Source organism: Zingiber officinale, chromosome 8B (assembly GCF_018446385.1).
Source record: "Zingiber officinale cultivar Zhangliang chromosome 8B, Zo_v1.1, whole genome shotgun sequence".
NCBI lineage: Eukaryota > Viridiplantae > Streptophyta > Magnoliopsida > Zingiberales > Zingiberaceae > Zingiber > Zingiber officinale.
The window spans coordinates 94,742,546-94,765,581 of NC_056001.1; the positions used below are offsets into that span (position 1 = coordinate 94,742,546).

Genomic DNA, 23,036 nt, shown 5'->3' on the forward strand with positions numbered 1-23,036 from the left:
GGCAACCTATCAATTCCAATAGTTCAAGCACGATAGGCATAATATTGTCATGCATGGAAATCAAATCTTATGTGCCTCTTATTGTTGTAGTAAAAAGATGATTATATTCATCTTAGGCGTCTCTTACAATCTGTTCTCAGGTTATATAAAGGGAGGTAAATCACAGAGTTAGTTTATAGTCGACTGCTAAGTTGGCTAAGAGATAGGAAAGATTTTTTTTTTTTTTTTGACGATATATATCCATCAGGATGTGTATCTCTTTTTGTTGCACTGTGCTCGGGAGGGCTGTTAGATAGGTTTTCAACAAAGTAACTCTGTCATCTAAATATCAATTCGGCTGCTAAATAAGCTTTCAACAATGAAAAGAGAGAAATCATGGAATAACTAGCTTGTAAGGAATACATTTAAATAAGAATTTGGACATAATATTTTTGATCAAAATTTATAGATGACCTTTCAGTACTAAGACCATCCAATAGGTCTTATTTAAGGAATATAACAATTTTAAGACCATCTAATAGGCTTCAAAACTTAAATAATAAAAGTATATAAAGACTAATTCCTACAACTACAAAGAACATGGTAGAGGTCTTATTTTGAAAACTTAGGCACGCTCCATGTCTTATTTTGAATTTAAATAAAAAGTATTTGATGGACTCTAAACAAAAGAAAACAAATGATGAACTAACTAAAATCGAATTTAGGGTGATCGATTTGGTCCACAAAAGTTTTTCATCGATCGTAAAAATGATGAATTAGGTAACATCGAACCTTAAGCGACCAATTTAGCTCTACGGAAGTTTTTCATTGGTTGCCACAATAAATTGGAAAGTGTTCGCGGTGGGCAGCCCGGAAGCTTAATATCTCATGATTGCACGCTCGACTCTAAACAAAAGAAGAGAGTATACCAAAGTGAATGTATCATGAAAGTCAACACTAGGACGTTGATGAAAATTCTTAGTAACAAGGTGAACTTTATACTGATCAATAGAGCCATAAGGTTTGTGCTTAATGTGAAACACCCACTGATTACCCATAAGATTTTGGTTTGGTAAAGGTAATACAAGAGTCCAAGTCTGATTATAGAGAAGAGCATCATACTCGTTGTGCATGACCTTTATCCAATTCGGGTCATTGAGCCCCAGTGACAGAGGATGGTTCATAGGGTCGTGAAAGGATAGTATGAAAGATATATTTTGGGATGGATTTGTAGATGACATTTTGGAGCAAGTTTGCATGAGATGCTAGTTTGTAGACGGTTCATAGCGTGGACGGCCCGACAGCAAGCAACGATGATGGCAGCTGTGAAGGAATCAGCTGTGAGCGACTACGGCTAATGGCAGGTTGCGACACCGATGCTGAAGAATCCTACGAGAGGACTTGTGTGACAGAGAACTCAAAGTAAGTGTCTATTACTGTGGATCTCGGGCAGGATGTGATGACAAATGGAAAAACATGCTCGACAAATTTAACATGACAAGATATAAAGACTTTTTTGAGAGCGAGATCATAGTACAAGAAGGCACTCTGACTGAGAGAATAGTCAAGAAAGATACAAGAGGTCGACTTAGGATCAAACTTGTGGTCGGAATAGGGCCACAACCACGAAAAGCACAAGCACCCGAAGACATGAAGTTTCGAAAGATTAAGGACGATGGTGAATAATTTTTCAAAGGAGGGCACGTTGGAAAGACCGACCTTAGGCATGCGGTTAATCAAATAGACTACCGCAGCAAAGGTAAAAGGTCAAAAAGTGAATAGAATAGATGCTCTATGCAACAGAGTGAGACCAGTTTCAGCTATACGGTGATGACGTTCAGAGAATCGATGTTGTTCAAGAGTATGCGAATGGGTGGTAAGGTGACTGATTACATGAACAGTAAGAAAGGAGCAAAGAACTAAGAATTCGCCTTCATTATCAGTAAAGAGTGTTTTAATAGTTATTGAGAATCAATTGTTAATAAGAGTTTTGAACATAATAAAAATAGAGTATACATCCGATTTTTTACGTAAAAGATAGTCATATATACTTCGTAAAATGAACAACGAAAATAATATCTTAACTCATCAAATGACGAAATAGGAGACGTCCATATATCAAAAAGGATAATGTCCAAAGGGGCATAGGACGAGATACTAGATTTATGAAAAGACATCTTATGACTTTTATTAATATTGCACGAAGGGCAAGAAAAATTAGACCAAATCTATGTAGAAAACGAAAGACCCAAGGAAGACAAAAACTGTCGCAAAATATCTAACGACGGATAACCTAAACGTCTATGCCATAAGGACACAAACAACAAGACAAATGTAGAAAGGGCGGAAGCAAACGATAGCTTAGATGTAGATTTTAACCAATAATAGATACCATCTCTACGGACCTTGCTGACCAATGTTGTCCTCATACGACGATCCAACACCTGAAAATAGAAATCAAAGAAAAGAAATGTAATAAGATTAATAACACAAAGCACAACAACAAAAATCAAGTTTTTTGACATTGGTAGGCACATACATAACATTAGAGAAAACTAAAGGTAAATATGGAGTGGAGAGAGAAAGAAACATTATGAGTAATAGGTAGTCTAGAATCATCACTAATAATAACATTATTGTTCTCAGAGTAAGGCTCATGCAACGGAAGAGTAGCGAGATCAATAGTAACATGATGAAAGACGTTAGAGTCAACCACCTATTCTCGAGGATCAAACGGAGGGGTAAAATAAACGACAGTGTGAGCAAACGGTGCACTGTACACGGGACACGAAGCATGCGATGGAGTCGATGGAAGCAAGGCTAGCATCGAGACAGTCATATGGCTACACTAGCGAGTAGAGTGACATGTGACACCATAGATCTGACAACGCCCAAGATACCAATTGAGACTAGACGTAACCGGCTGCGTAGGCAGGCAGGCATACAGGCAACACCAAGGCAGGCAGGTGCGACTGATAAGACATCGCTGGAATTTGCCATGCCTGCGGTTACACAAAGTTTTAATTAGAAGTATGTTGGTTACCATCACGAGAGTTTGAATATCAGGTAGGTGAATTTCCTTTTGGAGCCACAAGAGCAATCACTGCGCTGAAGATGGAGATGGTATCAAAATTTTTAAATGGGCATCATAACTGAGGAGCTGCTCGAAGAACTCGTCAAAGATGACAAGGATATCATGAAAGGGCATGTGAGATATTGTTGTAATCTTGACTAAGATCATTCAAGACATGAAGAGAGCTCATCAAAATCTACTTTGACATTCATAAGCACAAGTGCATCAATATTTCTTTTGATGTCTTGCATATAATCAGTGATAGATCTATTACTCTAGTAAGCACTGGTAAGATTTTGATGATGAGTCATAATCCTGTCACGTGAGGGAGCGGCGTAGGTTCTCTCCAACATTTGTCATGCATCTCTAGATGAAGTGGATGCAGAAATAAATTGTACAAAAATAGGAGACATCGATCCAACAATAGCATTAAGAAGTTGATCCTAACGGAGCCAGATAATATGATCTGGATTCGGTTGAGAGAGCATGAAATCTGTAGGTATTATGTGCACAAGGGCAGGGATAAAAGTCATCAACATATCCTTGTAAATTATATCCAAATAAAAAGACGTGAACTATAAACATCAGGTAAAATAATTGGAGATAATAAAATTCAAAAAAGTTTGAATATTAACGTTGAGAACTATAAGATCATAAGACGAATAAGGAACATTCATGGAAGGCTGACCAAATGATATAGTCAACCGTCATTTAACTTAATTTATTGCTCTGATATCATATTAAGAATTGAATATATAATCTTTATTAACGATAAGTGCAATATATAAATATAATTATAAATGTAAAATAGAAACAAGATTTGAAATACTAAAAAAATAAATAAATAATAAAACTAATGAAATAATATTTAATAAAGAAAATATTCTCTAATAATGGAATGTCACAATCAAATGCTGATTGCTCGATAAACATTTAATTAAACAATTTTATGTAAATTCAATTTCAATAGTAAAACTTAATAATCCAATTTATTCGAAAAAAAGAAATAAATTAGCTTGTTTTGAATAAATTTAGTTCTTTTAATTTTGTTAAACAAAAATATTAGATGTAGACCAATAATAATAATAAAGTCATGTTTTAGAACTTTAACGCATTTATAATATATACTGAATCTTAAATTTATATATGGTATTCAAAATTAATAAATAATAATAATAATTTATATTGATACGTACCGACTTTTCAAATATAACAAATTTTGATATTAATATATGTAATACTAAATTTTGAAATTGATATGAAAAAATAAATACAAAATAATATCATATTAAAATTTTCAATATACCAATAATAACAATATAATTCAGTATATTCCTATAAAAAATAAAAATTTTAATATTTTTTTTTTTTACATTACTACCGTCTATATAATCCCAGCCTGCGTAAATCAACTCTCATCACATTGTAATTGAGACAACTTAGAAGGTTAATATTAAAAGCCCATGTGCTGCTCAATAACGATACAAAGTTGAATAAGGCAGCACCGAGACATAATGCCAAGACTCTCATTACACAAGTTAAAAAACATACCCAAAAAAAACTACAAAAACCCAAAACCAAAAGCAAAAATAATATTAATATTGCACAAGACGATTCCAAGATCTTCAATCCATAGCCAATAGGCAGTCTGCGTAAGATTGAATCTCTTTAATCATCATCTCCAGGGGCAGCCTTTGAAGAGCCGCCTGCTTTCTTAGGAAGGAGGAGATTGTGGATGTTGGGCATCACGCCGCCGCTGGCGATTGTAACCTCTCCCAAAAGTTTCGATAGCTCCTCGTCGTTCCTCACTGCGAGTTGAATGTGCCTGGGGACGATCCTCGTCTTCTTGTTATCCCTCGCAGCATTCCCAGCGAGCTCCAAAACCTAATTGAATAGATCGATTCAGATGGAAGCAAAGCAATAACAAAACGATAACAGGAGGGTAAGATCAGGAAAACATAGACGATTCAACCAAAAGCAACTTAGATTTTAGAATTATTACGAGACAGAAAACGAAGAATTTCGCCCCGAACCCAAAAGCCGCCCGCCCTAATCGAACCGGAAATTGAAAAGGGGGAAAAGCGATACAGTGGGGGGGAAAACACAGGGAAAAGCCTTACCTCAGCGGCGAGGTACTCCAGGACGGCGGCGAGGTATACGGGAGCACCAGCGCCGACGCGCTCCGCGTACTTCCCGGCCTTGAGGAACCGGGCGATTCTGCCGACGGGGAACTGGAGTCCAGCCTTGGTGCTCCTCGACGTGGCCTTCTTCGCTGCACCGGAGCCGATCGACTTCCCTCTCCCAGCCATTGCGTCGAAGATTCAGAGGTCGATAAGAGAAAATCAAAGACGGGTAGGTAGGTTTTTACCTAAGCGGAGACGAAGTGCTGCTTGAAGCGGTTGTTGATGCGATGGCTTCGTTTATTTATAGGGAAATATCGCAGACAGCCATTGGTCATGATTAGAGCACGCGGATCGCTATTTATGTCCGTTCGATGAGAGGGTATTCGAGCGGTTGGATATTACCCAATAGTACCCTCCTAGTAAATTAGTAGCTGCCAAAAACAGATAAATTCATTTGCGAAATTAAAATATATCAAATATTATTTTTTTAATACATATATATATATGTACGTAGATCTGCCCTGAGGCCGAGCCCGTAATCGAGTTAATGGGATATTATACGTTGACTCGGATTAGGGGTCTGAACCATAACTAGTCCGGCCCTTGCCGGGTCAGTTAGGGTACAGGAGATCTTTAACGCGTCAAATTGAAACCGCCAGAATTATTTAATAATAAATCAATTGTTAAAAAATTACTTATTCATTTATAAACTATTACTAATTAAGCTTGGGTACTAAAAAGTTTCGGCAATTTGGATCTAAATTTATTAATATTAAAAGACGTACGTTATTTTGATATTTATCAAATAATGTACTTTTTTAAGTATATTTTCTATTTTATTCTTATGACAATTTGATTTTTTTTTACCGGTTTTCATTTCTCCACTGTATTTCTTTCTCTTCTCTTATTTGTATCGACATACAGAACATATGAATAACATTAGTCAATTTTTTAATAATATTTTAATATATTTGAAGAAACAAAAATAAACAATGAATAGCATATTTGAACTCCTTGTAATTTCAAAAATCTACTGAAACTAAAATGAGTGTAATCGGAGTTCTCTAGGTCGATCAGTACATTTCGGTCAAAATCCACTGATTGACCTAGAGAGCTCCGATTGCACCCATTTCAGTTTCTATGGATTTCTGAAATTACAAGGAGTTTAAATATGATGTTCATTATTTATTTTGACTTTTTATAGATGTTAACATGCAAAATGAAAGATTCATCAAAAACGTCCACGTTGGGCCTGATATGAGTCAATATCAAGTCCAACGTGGACTTTTTTGTCGATTCTTTGATTTTATATATTAATATCTATGAAAAGTTGAAATAAATAATGGATATCATATTTGAACTCCTTGCAATATCATAAATTCATAGAAACTGAAATGGGTGCAATCGGAGTTCTCTAAGTCCACCAGTGGATTTTGGGCTTTTCATTATTTCATAGATATTAATATATAAAATCACAGAATCATCAAAAAAACCCAACATGGCCTAATCATATCAGACCCAACATGGACCTGATATGAAATCATATCAGACCCAACTTACATATAAACAAAAATTTAGGTTCTCTATCAATGAGGATTAATAGCACCTTTAACGACACATAGTTGAGATAAACACTAGCAGTTGTTTTAATACACAAGAAAGGTAAAGGGTTGCTGAATGATTTTTTCATAAAAATATGACAGACTAATGAATAGTTTGTAGGTACTCATTTTTATATTATTTATATTTTTCAATTTTTCATATATTTTGTTGGTGCGGGAAGCATCCGACGATCGAACTCGTGTTTTGATAATGGCAAAGGATTCAAAGTTAAGGTGTTTTGTAATCTAACAAATCTGCTTGAGGATTTCAGGAAAGTCCTAGCTGCGGTTAGGCAAAGGGAAAACCCTAGGGGGTGGTAACCCTATGCGGAAAGTCTTGGCAGGTCAATGGCTTCAGGCAAAAGTACTAGGGGGTGGTAACCCTAGGTGGAAAGTCCTGGTGTCGCGAACCAGGTGAAAGACTGGATCAGCCGGGAAGCGGAAGTCCAGCAGAAAGTCCGGGAGCCTCGAATGCCGAGCAAAAGTCCAGTCGATCTGGAGGATCGAGCTGGCATCAGGTAATCTCTCCTGAGGGGAGTAGGTGAGGACGCGTTCCCCGTAGAGGGAACAGTAGGCGTCGGGTCGACCTAGGGCTTCCGATCGGAAACCCGAAGTCAGATTCGGACAGTCCGGAGACTGTCTATACTTCATTTATCATATTTATTGTGCTAACTTTGTGTTGCAGGATAGTGTTTGGGACTAACGTATCTTGCAGGTGCAAAGGAGCAACCTAAAGCCTCGGATAAACAGTGTCCGAGGCGCCTCCATGGAGCTTGGAGGCGCCTCGGGTGCAAAAGCTGACCTGACTGCGAAGCTTCAATGGAGGCGCCTTGAAGGTGATATAAGGCGCCTTAAACAGATGAAGTTCGACCAGTTCAAGTCTCATCCACGCGGAAGACTCGGCAGCATGGAGGCGCCTTGAACAGCCTTCAAGGCGCCTTAAACACCCTTTATAAGGGGGTTTTGACCGGCACTTCAAACAATCAAGTTCTGAGCTTTCTTCCTTCAACGTGCTGCTAACTCAATCATTCTGAAGTGCTGCTGCAACATTTCGACGACCCGGAGCTCCATTTTCTTCTTTCTTAAGTTGTCGGTACAAAGTTATTTCAATACTTTCATTGTAATTTGTAATTCTTGTTGAGCTTATAGTTGTTGCCCACCGGAAGCGATCAAGGATCGCGGGCCTTCGAGTAGGAGTCGCCTTAGGCTCCAAACGAAGTAAATCCTCCGTGTTCTTCTGTGTGTGTTTCTCTATTTCATTTCCGCTGCATTAATTTCTGAACGAGGTTTTAATTACTCCGATAGTTTTACGGCTCTGATAAACGAACGATTTAGCCACGAGCGCTATTCACCCCCCCCCCCCTCTAGCGCGATCTCGATCCAACAATTGGTATCAGAGCGGGGTTGTTTTGAATTGGTGCAACCACCATTCAAAATATTTTTTTTCGTGGTATTTTTCGGAGACAATTAGAAATTAGCTAAATAGCTAAAATTCTAATTCTTTTCAAATCGGTGTTGCTCAAAGTTGGTCAATACCACTTGAGCTCATTTTTTTTCTATTCCCGCAATCCTAATCCAAGACTCAGTCTTGGAATAGATCTTCTTGTTTGTGTTTTTTTTAGATCTAAATGGCCCAACAAGAAGGATATATCACTGTTCGTCCCCCACTATTTTCTGGAGAAGACTTCGGATATTGGAAGGGGCGAATGGAGATATATCTGAAGATCCAGTTCGACACCTGGATGATAGTCAAGACAGGACTGCAACTACCAACTGATACAGACGGAAAGCCTACATCCTGTGAGAACTGGGAGCCAGCCTTTATCAAAAAGGTGGAAGCTGATGCCAAAGCTACCTGCACCATCCAGTGCGGTCTTACCAAGGAAGAACTCAACAGAGTCGGTCCGTTCTCTTCCGCAAAGGAGCTGTGGGAGAAACTGATAGAACTTCACGAAGGCACCTCGGAAACCAAGGTAAGTAAGCGTGATTTGTTACTTAATAAACTATACAATTTAAAAATACAGGAAGGCGAGACGGCAAGTTTGTTACACGCTCGAATTCAAGATATTCTGAACTCTCTACATGGAATCGGGCAGAAGGTAGAAAATAGAGACATTATAAGGTATGCTCTTAACTCATTTCCTAAGAGTACATTGTGGGCATCAATGGTAGATGCCTACAAAGTCTCCAAGGATTTGTCCTCCTTAAAATTAGATGAGTTATTTAGTGAATTTGAACTTCATGAACAAACTAATGCACAGCCAACCGAGAAAGGTATTGCTTTGCTTGCAGGTACTAGTCGAACACGCGAACCGAGATCCCGACGAAAAATTGAACCAGAATCAGAAGATGAACTTGACTCAGAAGATTCAGAAGATAAACTGACCAACGAACTAGTAAATCTCGTGAAGAAGCTCTACAAGAAGAAGAAGGGCTTCAACAAGAAAGATCTGAAGAAGGCAGTTCAATCCAAAGAGGCCCAACCGAACTCGAAGGTAAAGTTTGAAGTCACTTGCTACGGCTGCAACCAGAAGGGGCACATCAAAGCCAACTGCCCCAACCAAAAGGAAGCCAAGAAGCAAAGAAGAAAGAAGGCCCTGAAGGCAACCTGGGATGAATCTTCTTCAGAGGATGACGACGACGAACTCGATCAGACGAGTTTACTCGCACTGATGGCCCGGGACCAAACCATCGAATCCGAGAGCGAGAGCGAGTCAGAGGCCGACTCCGAACAAAGCCACGGATCCGCATCCGTTTCCGAAGGGCCAGACTCCGTTGTAAGTATTCCGAGGCTTAATAATTTAGTCAATTATTTACTTCGCAAATTAGCCAAGTCAAACCTTAGGATTAAATCACTTCTAAAGAAAATAGTTGTCCTTAAAGAAGTAACTAACTCAAAATCCTTACTTGATCAAGTTCAGACTGAAGATTCAACTCAAGTTCAAAAACTTGAGGAAGAAAATTTGAGTTTGAAAAATCAGGTCAAGGATTTAAAAAATACCTTAGAACGGTTTTCTTTGGGCTCCAAGAATCTGGACCTAATTCTTGGGACACAAAGAGTCATCTACAATAGAACTGGACTAGGATATAAGAGTAAAAAGAAATATAAATCTTACTTATCCCTAATAAACAAACAAAGTAGTAAATCAGTCCAAGCATGGGTCCCCAAGTTCAAGTTGATCAATCAAATTGGACTTGGCCAATACTGGGTTCCGAAGGATCAAATACACTACCTCGATAGACCATATCGAGGCTATGATCCAGGGGGAGCTAAAAGAAAAATGATCTTAAAAATTTAAAAATTAAAAATTCAAAATCAAATTAAAAATTCAAAATTAAATTATAAATTCAAAATTCAAAATTCAAAATCAAATTAAAAATTCAAAATTAAATTATAAATTCAAAATTCAAAATTCAAAATCAAATTAAAAATTCAAAATTAAATTATAAATTCAAAATTCAAAATCAAATTAAAAATTCAAAATTAAATTTATTCAAAATTCAAAATTCAAAATCAAATTAAAAATTCAAAATTAAATTATAAATTCAAAATTCAAAATCAAATTAAAAATTCAAAATTAAATTTATTCAAAATTCAAAATCAATTTAAAAATTCGAAATTAAATAAAATTCAAAATTCAAATTTTAAATCAAAAATAGATGGAGGATCCAGACTAGCTGGCACCCCCAACTGAACTACCCGATAGGGTAACTGAACCTAATCTACCCGAAATGAGTAAAACAAGAGTAGATTACTCGGCAGGGTAATTAAGGTTAAATTAAAACGGGCTAGGTTTAACTTGACCAACAGTACTGGTGAAGTTTTTGGATGATAGTACGTTAGGGAAGCTTGGGCATCGCATGTCTAGGAAGATATGGCTTCGACCTGGTGCATTTGGCCAAGTGGAACTCACCGAAGCTACCCTTAAATGGATCCTAACTAGTTAGACCAAGGATTAGTATTAAGTTCAATGGGTAGGACTATTTGGGAAACCTCGAAGGCATGGTTACTTTAATGAGCTCCTTGTGACTCACCATAGCCCAGAAGTTTATCCAAAGAATGCTTACTTACTGAATCCAAAGCTAAACCTGAATCTAACACAAAGTTAAACCAGCCTCTTAAATTCAACAATAATTCATCTCACAACAATTATAGGATTCCCTGATTGACAATTTAGATCGGGTGAGATAACTAAGAAATTAAACTATGAAAATTGACTTAAACTTAAATCAAATTAATCAACAATTAAATTATCTTTAAATTTCAAAATTATTTTAAAAACCTAAATTTCAAAATTATTTTAAAAACTTTAAATTTCAAAATTATTTTAAAACACTAAATTTCAAAATTATTTTAAAAACTTAAATTTCAAAATTATTTTAAAAAACTTGAATTTCAAAATCATTTTAAAACAAACTCAAATTTTAAAATTAATTAACTATAAAATCTTTTTCAAAAAATGTCAATTGAAAATAACCATAGGATTAAGTGTTTGCTAAAATTACTTCGAATACAGTTGAGATAGAAAATCTAAGGAGTCTACTTCAATTAAGCTATCTTTAAATCCATTAAAAACCAATTCAAACTACTTCATGTGTAGGAATTGGATCAATGGATGTTAGATAGTGGATGCTCCAGACATATGACTGGATGATCCTGTCCGAATGCTGAATCAACGGACGCTGGGCACGGGGCGCTTTCCGACTGCTGACGTGGATCTTCGACTGGTGACACGAAGCTCCGGCGAACCTGCACAGAAGTCCGGCCGGGAAGGGGTTCCCGGCGGCGACCCTCCGACGCTCAAGTCAGGTAAGCAAGTGGTGGAAAAAGTAGCTCCAAAGGTGTTCCACACGTACCTCCGGCGAAGTATGAGGCTCGTTATATAGAACGGTGGAAGGGTTCCTGTGCGTCCACCGAGGCACACACATGTCCGAAGCCCATACTTCGGTATGTGTCTGTCAGAAAGTTTACCTGACGCCATACTGCTACAATCCAATCACGTCTTCGATGAGACAACAGAACATCTCGTTGTCAGACTTGGAGTATGGCCTAGCCATAGGACTTGACGGCTGTCAGAAGAGGTTCCTGTCCTTCTTTACCCACCACCGGTCGGGACGTCCGTCCGGCCGGCTGGACGAAGAGCGTCGTCCGGACGGCCCTCATCCCCTGCGCCGTCCGGGCGGCACGCCCATCACGTCCCGCATGTCGTTTGCATTGATATGCTGGGAAGACTTCCGGGCGGGTGCTACGTAAGGACTGTTAGCAGTATCACCTTCTCTTAAGCCTTCCGCTCGGCTCTTAGCTATTGTTTCAACTGAGCGTCGGAACCCCGACCCTTGTCAGGGCACCTTTTACTGTTGGATGCTCATCGATCGGCCGATCGGTCTATCCTTTTCTCCCAAGTCCGGTGGGCTCGCATTTCTCCGGTGGACCCCCCGGCCCTTTGATCTCCACGTGGTGTTGACTTCTTGCAATGGGGTCCCCTGCCTTGACCACCGGATCACTGGAGATAAGTTGAAGTTTACTAAACTCAAGTACAAGAAGTTAGGATCAGTTGCATTCGGCAACGACGGTAAACTTAAAGTAATCGGAAAAGGTAATATTGAACTCAGTTCCGATTTCATTATTCGAATGTTTTATTGGTTGAAAAATTTAACTTTAATTTACTAAGTATAAGTCAATTATGTGACAGCGGATATCTAGTTAATTTTGATAAATCTGGATGTCTAGTTAAAAACATCGAAAACCCTGAGATTAGACTTAAGGGACTTAGGAAGAATAACATCTACACAATTGACTTATCAATATCCTCAATAAAGTGTCTCTTGACACAACAAGAGGAAACCCAACTGTGGCACAGAAGACTGAGTCACACGCACACTAGACTCATTTCAAAAATGAGTCAAAATGGTCTAGTTAGAGGTTTGCCCAAATTAAAAGTTATTGAAAACTCAATCTGTGATGCGTGTCAAAAAGGAAAACAAACCAAGTCAACTCACAAATCAACCAACCTAGAAAGAACTAACTCCGTACTTGAGCTCCTTCACCTTGACCTATTTGATTCACATGGAGCCAAATCACTAAGCAAGAATCAATATTGCTTAGTAATAATTGATGACTACTCTAGATATACATGGGTAAAATTCTTAAAAATAAAAGATGAAACCTATGAAATATTTAGTAATTTTTGTAATTTAACGGAAAATGAAAAAGATACTAAAATCAAAAGAATAAGAAGTGATCACCGGGGGGGGGGGGGGGGAATTTGAAAATCATAGATTTACCCAATTTTGTAAAATAAATGGATACCAATATGAATTTTCATATCCTAGAACCCCCCAACAAAATGGTCTAGTGGAACATAAAAATAGAACACTACAAGAAGCCGCTAGGACTATACTAAACGAATATAATTTGAATCATCAATTTTGGGCTGAAGTAATAAATACTGCAAATTATATTCAAAACAGAATTTTAATTAACAAACTTCACAATAAAACACCTTATGAACTTTACTACCATAAAATTCCCAATCTAAACTATCTAAAAGTATTTGGGTGTAAAGTTCACATTTTAAATACTAAAGATTACTTAGGAAAATTTATACCCAAGTCTAACCAAGGAATATTTTTAGGATGCTCCTTCACCAGTAGAGCCTTTAGAGTATATAATCAAAATACCTTGAAAGTTGAAGAAACAACTAATGTAATATTTGATGAAGAAAATAACCTATCCAATATAAATGAAAATATTAATATCACCCCAAGAGCTTTAGAAGATGATGAAATCCAACCTAACCTTAATGAGTCAGAAGAACCAGTTTCTGACCCACAGCTGAGACCAACTAGAGTAAGTACATCTCACCCACCAGACCAAATTTTGGGTGACCCAAACCTAGGAGTCAGAACTAGATCATCCTATAGAAACCTTAGTCAGATTGCTCTCATTTCTAAAATCGAACCCAAGACTATAGAAGAAGTCCTACCTGACCCAGACTGGATCATTGCAATGCAAGAAGAATTAACACAATTTGAGAGAAACCAAGTCTGGGACCTTGTATCTAAACCGATAGATAAATCAATAATAGACACCAAATGGGTTTTTAGGAACAAGTTGGATGATCACGGTGATATAATAAGAAACAAAGCTAGGCTAGTAGCCAAAGGATTTAGTCAAGTCGAAGGCTTAGACTATGATGAAACCTATGCTCCGGTAGCTAGACTCGAGTCCATTAGGATGTTATTAGCCTATGCAGCAAATAAAGGGTTTAAGTTATACCAAATGGACGTTAAGTCAGCCTTCTTAAATGGGTTTATCAAGGAAGAGGTCTACATAAGCCAACCTCCAGGATTTGAAGACTTAGACTACCCAAACCATGTATTTAAACTAAAAAAGGCGTTATATGGACTAAAACAAGCCCCTAGAGCATGGTATGAAAGATTATCTAATTACTTAATATCCAAAGACTTTAACCAAGGACAAATAGATCCGACGTTGTTCGTAAAAACTATAGAAAAAGACATCTTTATAGCCCAAATCTATGTTGACGACATAATTTTTGGCTCAACTAACTCAAAATTTTTAAAAGAATTTGTTAAATTAATGGAAAGTGAATTTGAAATGAGTATGGTTGGGGAACTCAACTTTTTCTTAGGCTTACAAATAAAACAAACCAAAGATGGAATCTACATTTATCAAACTAAATATGCTAAAGAGTTAATTAAAAAATTCTGCATGGAAAATTCAAAAATTATAAATACTCCAATGGCAACCAACATAAACATTGACTCTGATCCTGAAGGAAAACCAGTAGACCCAAAATACTATAGGAGTGTCATAGGTAGTTTACTTTACCTAACTGCAAGTCGACCCGACATTTTGTTTGCAGTAGGTATGTGCGCAAGATACCAATCCTGTGCAAAAGAGTCACACCTAACATATGTTAAAAGAATACTTAGGTATATTAAAGGAACTCTAAATGTAGAACTCTGGTATCCAAGAACTTGCACCTTTGACCTTTATGGCTATTCTGATTCAGATTATGCTGGGTGCAAATTAGATAGGAAAAGTACAAGTGGTAGCTGCCAGATTCTATGTCAGTGCCTAGTAAGTTGGTCAAGCAGAAAGTAACATTGTGTTGCTTTATCCACTACAGAAGCTGAATACATAGCTCTAGGAGAATGTGCATCTCAATTGCTATGGATGATGCATACATTAAAAGACTATCAACTAGAATTTAAAAATACAAAAATCTTTATTGATAATATCAGCTCAATTAATCTGACCAAAAATCCTATTCACCATTCTAGGAGTAAACATATAGAGGTAAAACATCACTTTGTAAGGGATCACGTAGCTAAAGGTGAAATTGAGTTCAAATCAAACCTAGCTGACATCTTTACAAAACCCTTACCTGAACTTGAGTTCAGTGCACTTAGAAGGCAAATAGGAATGTGTTGGGTAGAGTAGATGTCTCATCTTGTTTTTATTATTGTTTTTCAAACCTCTAGGAAAAAATTGCTTTCAAAATTCCATTATTTTTAGACTTTTCAAAAAGCTGGCCCTAGCCTAAGTCTACCCCCTAGAAATCATGTTCCCCTAGACTTAAGCCAGAGCATCTCACAAACACCTAGGCATACCTTGATTGTGATTGAAAAACATAGAACAGCGTGAGATGCATAGGGTACAGCCTGGACTCAAGAATGCTTATATCTGTGCATCGATATGAGTCTGGGCGTTAAATACACAATATACATCAATCAAGTTAAGTCTTCTAGCTCTAGTCAAATCTATCTGGACCAAAGTGACTTAACTTGACTAACCATGTGAAAGCTGTTGCCCTGTAGACAACCAGCAAGTAGCTAAAGGTTAGACAATTGGTAAATGATACTCAATTTTCTAGTTAAGCATGTTTGATCTTTAGGGCTCTGATACCTAGTAAGTTAATCTATTGAACATGACTCATGCTTGGATTTAAGGACCAACTGACTTTGAATGAATAATCAAAATTTTTCCCTCCTTGTCCTAAAATTTAAATATTGTTCAAACTTAAGCTAAGTTTACTGTTAACCTAAGTTTTCAAAATTCAATACTTGTAAAGAGCTAAGCTAAGTTCCAATCTTAATTTTCAAAACTTGTTGAACTTAGCTAACTTTGAAATCTAACTTTGTAAATTCCTGCACAATTTTTCAAAACTTAACTCAGTACCTTCAAAAATTAAAAAGCAACTATTCTCCTAAGTAAGAATTATATTTTTACTAACTTTTAAAATCTATCAAAATGATACACTTCCTAACAGTTTTATCTTTTCACTTAGCTAACAATAGGAAATGACTGTTAAGTGGTCTCAAATCTAGTTATTCAAAAGTCTATTATTGCTTATTTTTTATATATGGCAAAGGGGGAGAGTAGCAAAAATGTATATGTAAAATTCAAATTTAAATTAATATAAAAGGGGGAGCAACAGTTAAGGGGGAGCATATAGTTTATGCTAAAACTTTAAATTCGTAGGGTTTACTTTAGCAAATTTGCTTTGTCAAATATGTTCATCTATTCTAGCAAATTTTGCCTGTGTTAAAAGTGTTCATCTATTCGTTTGTTTACTTAACTTTGAATTTGAGTTGTCATAATCAAAAAGGGGGAGATTGTTGGTGCGGGAAGCATCCGACGATCGAACTCGTGTTTTGATAATGACAAAGGATTCAAAGTTAAGGTGTTTTGTAATCTAACAAGTCTGCTTGAGGATTTCAGGAAAGTCCTAGCTGCGGTTAGGTAAAGGAAAAATCCTAAGGGTGGTAACCCTAGGTCATAGGGGGTGGTAACCCTATGCGGAAAGTCTTGGCAGGTCGATGGCTTCAGGCAAAAGTCCTAGGGGGTGGTAACCCTAGGTGGAAAGTCCTGGTGTCGCGAACCAGGTGAAAGACTGGATCAGCCGGGAAGCGGAAGTCCAGCAGAAAGTCCGAGAGCCTCGAATGCCGAGCAAAAGGCCAGTCGATCTGGAGGATCGAGCTGGCATCAGATAATCTCTCCTGAGGGGAGTAGGTGAGGACGCGTTCCCCGTAGAGGGAACAGTAGGCGTCGGGTCGACCTAGGGTTTCCGATCGGAAACCCGAAGTCAGACTCGGACAGTCCGGAGACTGTCTATACTTCATTTATCATATTTATTGTGCTAACTTTGTGTTGCAGGATAGTGTTTGGGACTAACGTATCTTGCAGGTGCAAAGGAGCAACCTAAAGCCTCGGATAAACAGTGTCCGAGGCGCCTCCATGGAGCTTGGAGGCGCCTCGGGTGCAAAAGCTGACCTGGCTGCGAAGCATCCTTGAAGGCGCCTTGAAGGTATTATAAGGCACCTTGGAAGGCGCCTTGAGCAGGGTATAAGGCGCCTTAAACAGATGAAGTTCGACCAGTTCAAGTCTCATCCACGCGGAAGACTCGGCAGCATGGAGGCGCCTTGAACAGCCTTCAAGGCGCCTTGAACACCCTTTATAAGGGGGTTTCGACCAGCACTTCAAACAATCAAGTTCTGAGCTTTCTTCCTTCAATGTGCTGCTAACTCAATCATTCCGAAGTGCTGCTGCAACATTCCGACGACCCGGAGCTCCATTTTCTTCTTTCTTAAGTTGTCGGTGCAAAGTTATTTCAATACTTTCATTGTAATTTGTAATTTTTATCGAGCTTATAGTTGTTGCCCACCGGAAGCGATCAAGGATCGCGGGCCTTCGAGTAGGAGTCGCCTTAGGCTCCGAACGAAGTAAATCCTCCGTGTTCTTCTGTGTGTGTTTCTCTATTTCATTTCCGCTGCATTAATTTCTGAACGAGGTTTTAATTACTCTGATAGTTTTACGGCTCTGATAAACGAACGATTTAGCCACGAGCGCTATTCACCCCCCCTCCTCTAGCGCGATCTCGATCTAACATATTTCTTGGAAGAAAAGTAAAAAAGTTTGATCACTATTCCCTTATTTTTAAAACTAAATTCACAATCATGGTTTTGTTGTCTCAATACAATACCTAAGGTTATGTCATTATCTTATCATAAAGTAAAAATGTCCTAAAAATATAGCACTGAGGATGGTAATCCACAACAAATATTCTTGTATCATAACATTACAGATTTCCGGAAGCAATTAATAATACAATAATAGCTAAGAATGCAACATTTTGTTTGTCTTGAATCATGCTGCATTGACTCTTCATAACCAGAAATTTAGTTAGTCTAGTACCGAAATTCAAACTGACGAATACCAATCCACTCACACCCGACTATTCATCCCAAGATTGTGTGCCCCAATATCTATAATCTTAGAGGTACTACCAGGAAAAATTTGGACACATACATTTGGAACATTTCATATCAAACTCATGTTGGTCCTGATATGAAATAATATCAGACCCAACGTGGGTCTGATATCATTTCATATCAGACTCGGTCAAAACCTATTGATGGACCTAGAGAGCTCCGATTGCACCCATTTTAGTTCCTATAGATTTCTGATGTTGCAAGGAGTTCAAATATGATGTCCATTATTTATTTCGACTTTTAATAGATATTAATATATAAAATCAAAGAATCAGTAAAAAAATCCATGTTAGGCCTGATATGGACTCATATTAGGCCCAACGTGGGCTTGATATATTGCATATCAGGCCCAGCATGGGCGTTTTTGACGAATCTTTCATTTTACATGTTAACATCTACGAAAAGCCAAAATAAATAATGAACACCATATTTGAACTTTTTATAATTTCAAAAATCCATAGAAACTGAAATGGGTACAATCAGAACTCTTTAAGTCCATCAGTAAATTTTGATCGAAATTCACTAATCGACCTAAAGAGCTCCGATTACACTCATTTTAATTCTAGTGGATTTCTAAAATTGTAAGGAGTTTAAATATGCTATTAATTATTTATTTTTACTAATTCAAATGTATTAAAATGTTATTAAAATTTGACTAATATTATTCATATGTTCTGCATGTCGATAAAAAAAAAAAAAAAAGAGAAAGAAAGAAATATAATAGAGAAAAGAAAAATAATAAAAAAAATCAAATTATCTGGAAGGTAAAATAGAAAATGCACTTAAAACAAGTACATTTTTTAATAAATATCAAAGTAGTATACACCTTTTGATAAATTTATATCTCTACACGCGTCTTTTGGTAAATTACCATAAAAGTTTTAAAATTTTATTTGAAGTCTTCAAAATATTTATTAAATTTATAATATGGAAATTCATAAAAAAAGATATTTATTAAAAAGATATTATTATAATTGTAATATGGAGATTCATACATATTTTTAAATTGAAATGAGTTATTTTACACAATTTTATGAACCTCTTACTGTTGAACCAAAGCTCCCGTCACTTTCGATTTAGTGAGCAGATCATACAGTTTGATACTGCATGTTTGTAGCATAAGAAAATCGATATCTCCAACAATGTGAAAATCATTATAAAGTTGCATCATCTATCACAAATTGCAGTGAACCAAACAAGAGAATCAACAATTGGTTTACAAACCATCCGATCAAATGCAACAAGTTCGTGAGGATTCATTAGGTTCGACAAACTATTACAAAGCAACGAGAACATAATATAGGTTTTGAAAATAACTCAAGATTAAAATGACTGAAATCAATGTCCAATGTCATCTATCCTTACCTACTGATTGATGAACCAAAATTTTTTAACTAAGATCTCTTCCATCCGAGCTTGATTACGGATATTTGGGAAAACGCCTAGAAAACGCGATAAGGCTTCCCCATTGTGCTCTTCAGATACAAGCATCTCACCTGTTGTAGCACACACAAGTGCAAGAAAATGTTTTAAAAACACTTAATAAACCAACTAGTTTGCAAAAATAAGATAAGACTCTTTTAAGCATAACCAAAAATATCCTCAATTCTGAATGTCAATTACTTCAGTAATTACACTTTTCAGAGAGAATAGCAAAAATGCATTGTTTGTTATCAAAAAATGGAGCCAGTAGATTCTGGCGGCTGAAGACATCTTCTCTATCTACTACAAACAAATATATTCCAAAGGTGCTTTTGAATGGAATATAATCTTAGTAAGAAAATGGAAAAGTGGTTTGCTCAAACTGAATAAAGATCTAAAATTAAGCACTAGAGAAATAAAATGCAGTAAAATTCTATAGCAGTTGCTTCTAATTTCTAAATAGTGTCTAAAACAAGAATAACAGGGATAACAGATGACTAACATTTTGCCAGTTTTTCTTCAGCAAAGACACGAGCAAATTGACACTCATTTGCACATTCTGAAAAATATGCTTCTCCTCCATGCCAACATTGGCAACGGCAACACCCATACAAAGAACCTTCTTGAGTTGAAATTTCACCATTGCCTTTGTCTCATTTACCTTAGACTCCAAAGGTTCTTGGTGAGTAACCAATGTGGGGAACTTTCCTATAAACAATTAGCAAATCAAACATAGTCTAAAAATAGTTCAACTGAATCTATAATCAAATATAATGAATTTCAATATGATCAATGTTTGCGAGTTAATAGAAAACAGAACTCTGGGTAAACCAATGTCCTCTCACAAGTGTTTTGTTTTAATATTGGTATAAAAACATGTTACATTATGATGCATAAAGCATTAAACGTTAATATAATTTCCATCAATCCAAAGCTACTTTGGTGTCAGACAGACCAGCTAAACTAATTATGAAAAAACATATCCTTAAAATTTCTGCATCACACGCTTAAATACACTTCAAGAAGATTGTTGATGTGTAATTATTGATTTTTAATATGCAGATTTGATCTTGCTTTAGAAGGAATGCGCAGAATTTATATGATACTATTTCATGTGCAGTAATATTCAGTCATGTTCAAGAATAGATAGGAAAATCAGAACATAATTATTCTCCTCAGCTCACCAGCAAATGAAAAAGAATACATGTATATACACATATACATAGTCACCAGTTGGAGAATTACAGGTGTTGTACAAACCATATAAAGAATTAGTGCTTGCCTGCCTTGTTAAGACCAGGGCCAAGAAGGCGAGGAATCTGCTTAATGATAGCTTCTGATGCTAGGAAAGCATGGTATTTCTTAGCAAGTTTCTTGACGAGCTTCTTGTTTTTGTTCATCTTTTTCAAACTCTCAACGTCCATGTAATCAAGTCCTATCTTCTCTGCCTGAAAGTGAGAAATTATTAGCACAAGATGCTTGAGTCAAGTCCTCAAGAAGTATCTTGCTCAGAACTAGAGAAGTTGGAATTCTGCAAACTCAAAAAAGAACTTACTTCCAACACATACAGATTAATAAGATAATTGTTTACGCTTCAGATTTTGATTAAAAAAAATCAATTCACAATGCTTCTATGTTGTGTTTATTTTCAACAGGCTCACATCAAGAGGAAGACAAGTTATCTAGCTCAAGACAAGCATATCACACACATAAATTGATTTAATTCAGCTAAATACTTTTTTGACGATAAGACCAATAAACTATTCTCGTCCAACATTATATACATAATTAATCCAATGTTTCTTGGGGCTTCTTTATGTGAGATTAAGGATGTACTATTATTTTGATGCAGGAATGTTTTCTTTCCTTATATTTCTGCCAAATATTTGTGTGGAATCAAACTTAAGATAAAAGGGGCCTATTTTTTATCCTTCCATTTCCCTTCTTATGCATGTTCGCGAAAGTAAACAGCAGATCAAAAATTGCAACCCAGTTTTCCATCATCATTGTTTCCTTCCATCCAACTTCTTTGTTGGTAAATAATGCATAAGTGACTTCAGACAAGAATAAACATAGAATCTAGTGAATCAAGTGTTTGGAGAGAAGGTGAACAAAATGTTCCAATATCAATACCTCTTCAACATGTTGTGCATCACCCAACATGCAAACTTTCATTTTAGGGCGTGGAATATGTTGTAGCTTCACAGAACCACTGAATCGCTTGTCCTTTTGAGGATCGTAATTTTTCAAGCCGATCTGCAACTCAATTGTCTCAGTGAACTTACGTTTCTTCTCTAGAGAATCAGCAATAATCTGTGAGATAGCCTCCTTCACAACATCACTCTGCAGCTTACTGTGATTATAACAATATTTTCAAAAGGTTAGCTCATCGTGATTATAAAAGAATGAAACTGTACTTGAGCACCACTGAAACTGTCAAATGATGAGTACAATAATGACAATTTGGTAGTTCACTGCCAAATTTCCAGAATGCAACGGTACTGCTAATAAAGTAAACAAGAAATTGGGAAAAATCAAAAATCAATAAAAAAAAATTACAGAAACATAAGGAATTTTGCAAAGCAGTCATGAAGTTTCAGAATAACATACTAAAATCGAAAAACCAGTTGCACATCTTGACAGTGCAATCCTAGAAACAAAAATAGTCAAAATATGCAAGGCAAAAAATGATCCAACACAACAAAAAGTAGCAAACTGATTGTCTTACGAGCTAAATTGCATAAGAAGAGGTAATATTGGGACAAATTCATATTGTGGTTAACAAACATAACAGTTAATAAATTAAACTGAAAGTTGAGACACATAAAAACTGAAAAAAAAAACATTTGGAAAATGTTTATGAACGGTTAAATTAGCCATCCTTGTAGAGTTACCTAGTCCATGATCCACAAAAGAAAACATTTATTTACTGCCCAAAAATATAATCACAAAATCTTAGGAGGAGGAAACTCATGCGAACTCATCAAATAATACAGTGAACACTGGACAACAGGTGATTGATTCTTCTAAATGCTTCAGACAATTTAACTATTTACGCCACTCTAAGCAACAGACAGGCCGTGCCATATATAAAAGAATAATGCAGATTCAACATACGAGCAAAAATTGTAACAGACATATTAAAAAAACTGGCATTAAGCATACAAAAAAGGAATCAACAACAGCATCTAATAGAAATTACAGATTGAATCTTAAAATACCTCATTTTTTAACGTGTACGTCTTTCTTCTTTCAACCCTACAAAGAGAAATTCACACAGAAGAAATTTTCAACAACAACGAAAAAAGAAGGAACCAAAATTAGGACAAGGATCCACTCTTATAAAAACAAAGACAACGAACGGCGGATCAAAGTGCAAGGGGGAAAGTTGGAATAACAGAGCATCAACTACTTGGAGAACGAACCGTGAGCCGGCCAAATGCCTATGGAGCGCTGCGAGAGCAGGAACAGCACCAGTGAGAGTGCCTTAAAACCCTAATTTCCCTGGATGGTAATCATGGGCTTATGTGTTTGGGC

General features: G+C 36.6%; 2 protein-coding genes across 3 annotated transcripts; both read right to left on the reverse strand.

The window, feature by feature from the left end:
* Window positions 1–4,456: 4,456 nt before the first annotated feature.
* Window positions 4,457–5,468, reverse strand: LOC122017553 (probable histone H2A.2). The gene is made up of 2 exons (XM_042575199.1): window positions 5,173–5,468; window positions 4,457–4,936 (listed from the first exon to the last, which is right to left on the reverse strand). Exons 1-2 carry the CDS (start codon window positions 5,359–5,361, stop codon window positions 4,721–4,723), a joined length of 405 nt encoding a protein of 134 aa, XP_042431133.1. The 5' UTR covers window positions 5,362–5,468; the 3' UTR covers window positions 4,457–4,720.
* Window positions 5,469–19,308: 13,840 nt separating this feature from the next.
* On the reverse strand, window positions 19,309–23,036 carry LOC122017642 (60S ribosomal protein L10a-like). Of its 2 annotated transcripts, none has more exons than XM_042575309.1 (6): window positions 22,925–23,036; window positions 22,721–22,757; window positions 21,633–21,852; window positions 20,782–20,947; window positions 20,002–20,207; window positions 19,309–19,573 (listed from the first exon to the last, which is right to left on the reverse strand). In XM_042575309.1, exons 2-6 carry the CDS (start codon window positions 22,723–22,725, stop codon window positions 19,520–19,522), a joined length of 651 nt encoding a protein of 216 aa, XP_042431243.1. In that variant the 5' UTR covers window positions 22,726–22,757; window positions 22,925–23,036; the 3' UTR covers window positions 19,309–19,519. The 2 variants fall into 2 exon arrangements, with proteins under 2 accessions (XP_042431243.1, XP_042431244.1); XM_042575310.1 differs by having other exon boundaries at window positions 22,862–22,955.

Coding starts and splice junctions, on each gene's coding strand:
- LOC122017553 (XM_042575199.1), bottom strand. CDS start 5,361: ATGGCTGGGAGAGGGAAGTCGATCGGCTCCGGTGCAGCGAAGAAGGCC. Junction 4,937..5,172: donor TGGAGTACCTCGCCGCTGAG/GTAAGGCTTTTC, acceptor CTATTCAATTAG/GTTTTGGAGCTCGCTGGGAA.
- LOC122017642 (XM_042575309.1), bottom strand. Junction 20,948..21,632: donor ATGCACAACATGTTGAAGAG/GTATTGATATTG, acceptor TCTCACTTTCAG/GCAGAGAAGATAGGACTTGA. Junction 20,208..20,781: donor CCCTGGTCTTAACAAGGCAG/GCAAGCACTAAT, acceptor AATTGTTTATAG/GAAAGTTCCCCACATTGGTT.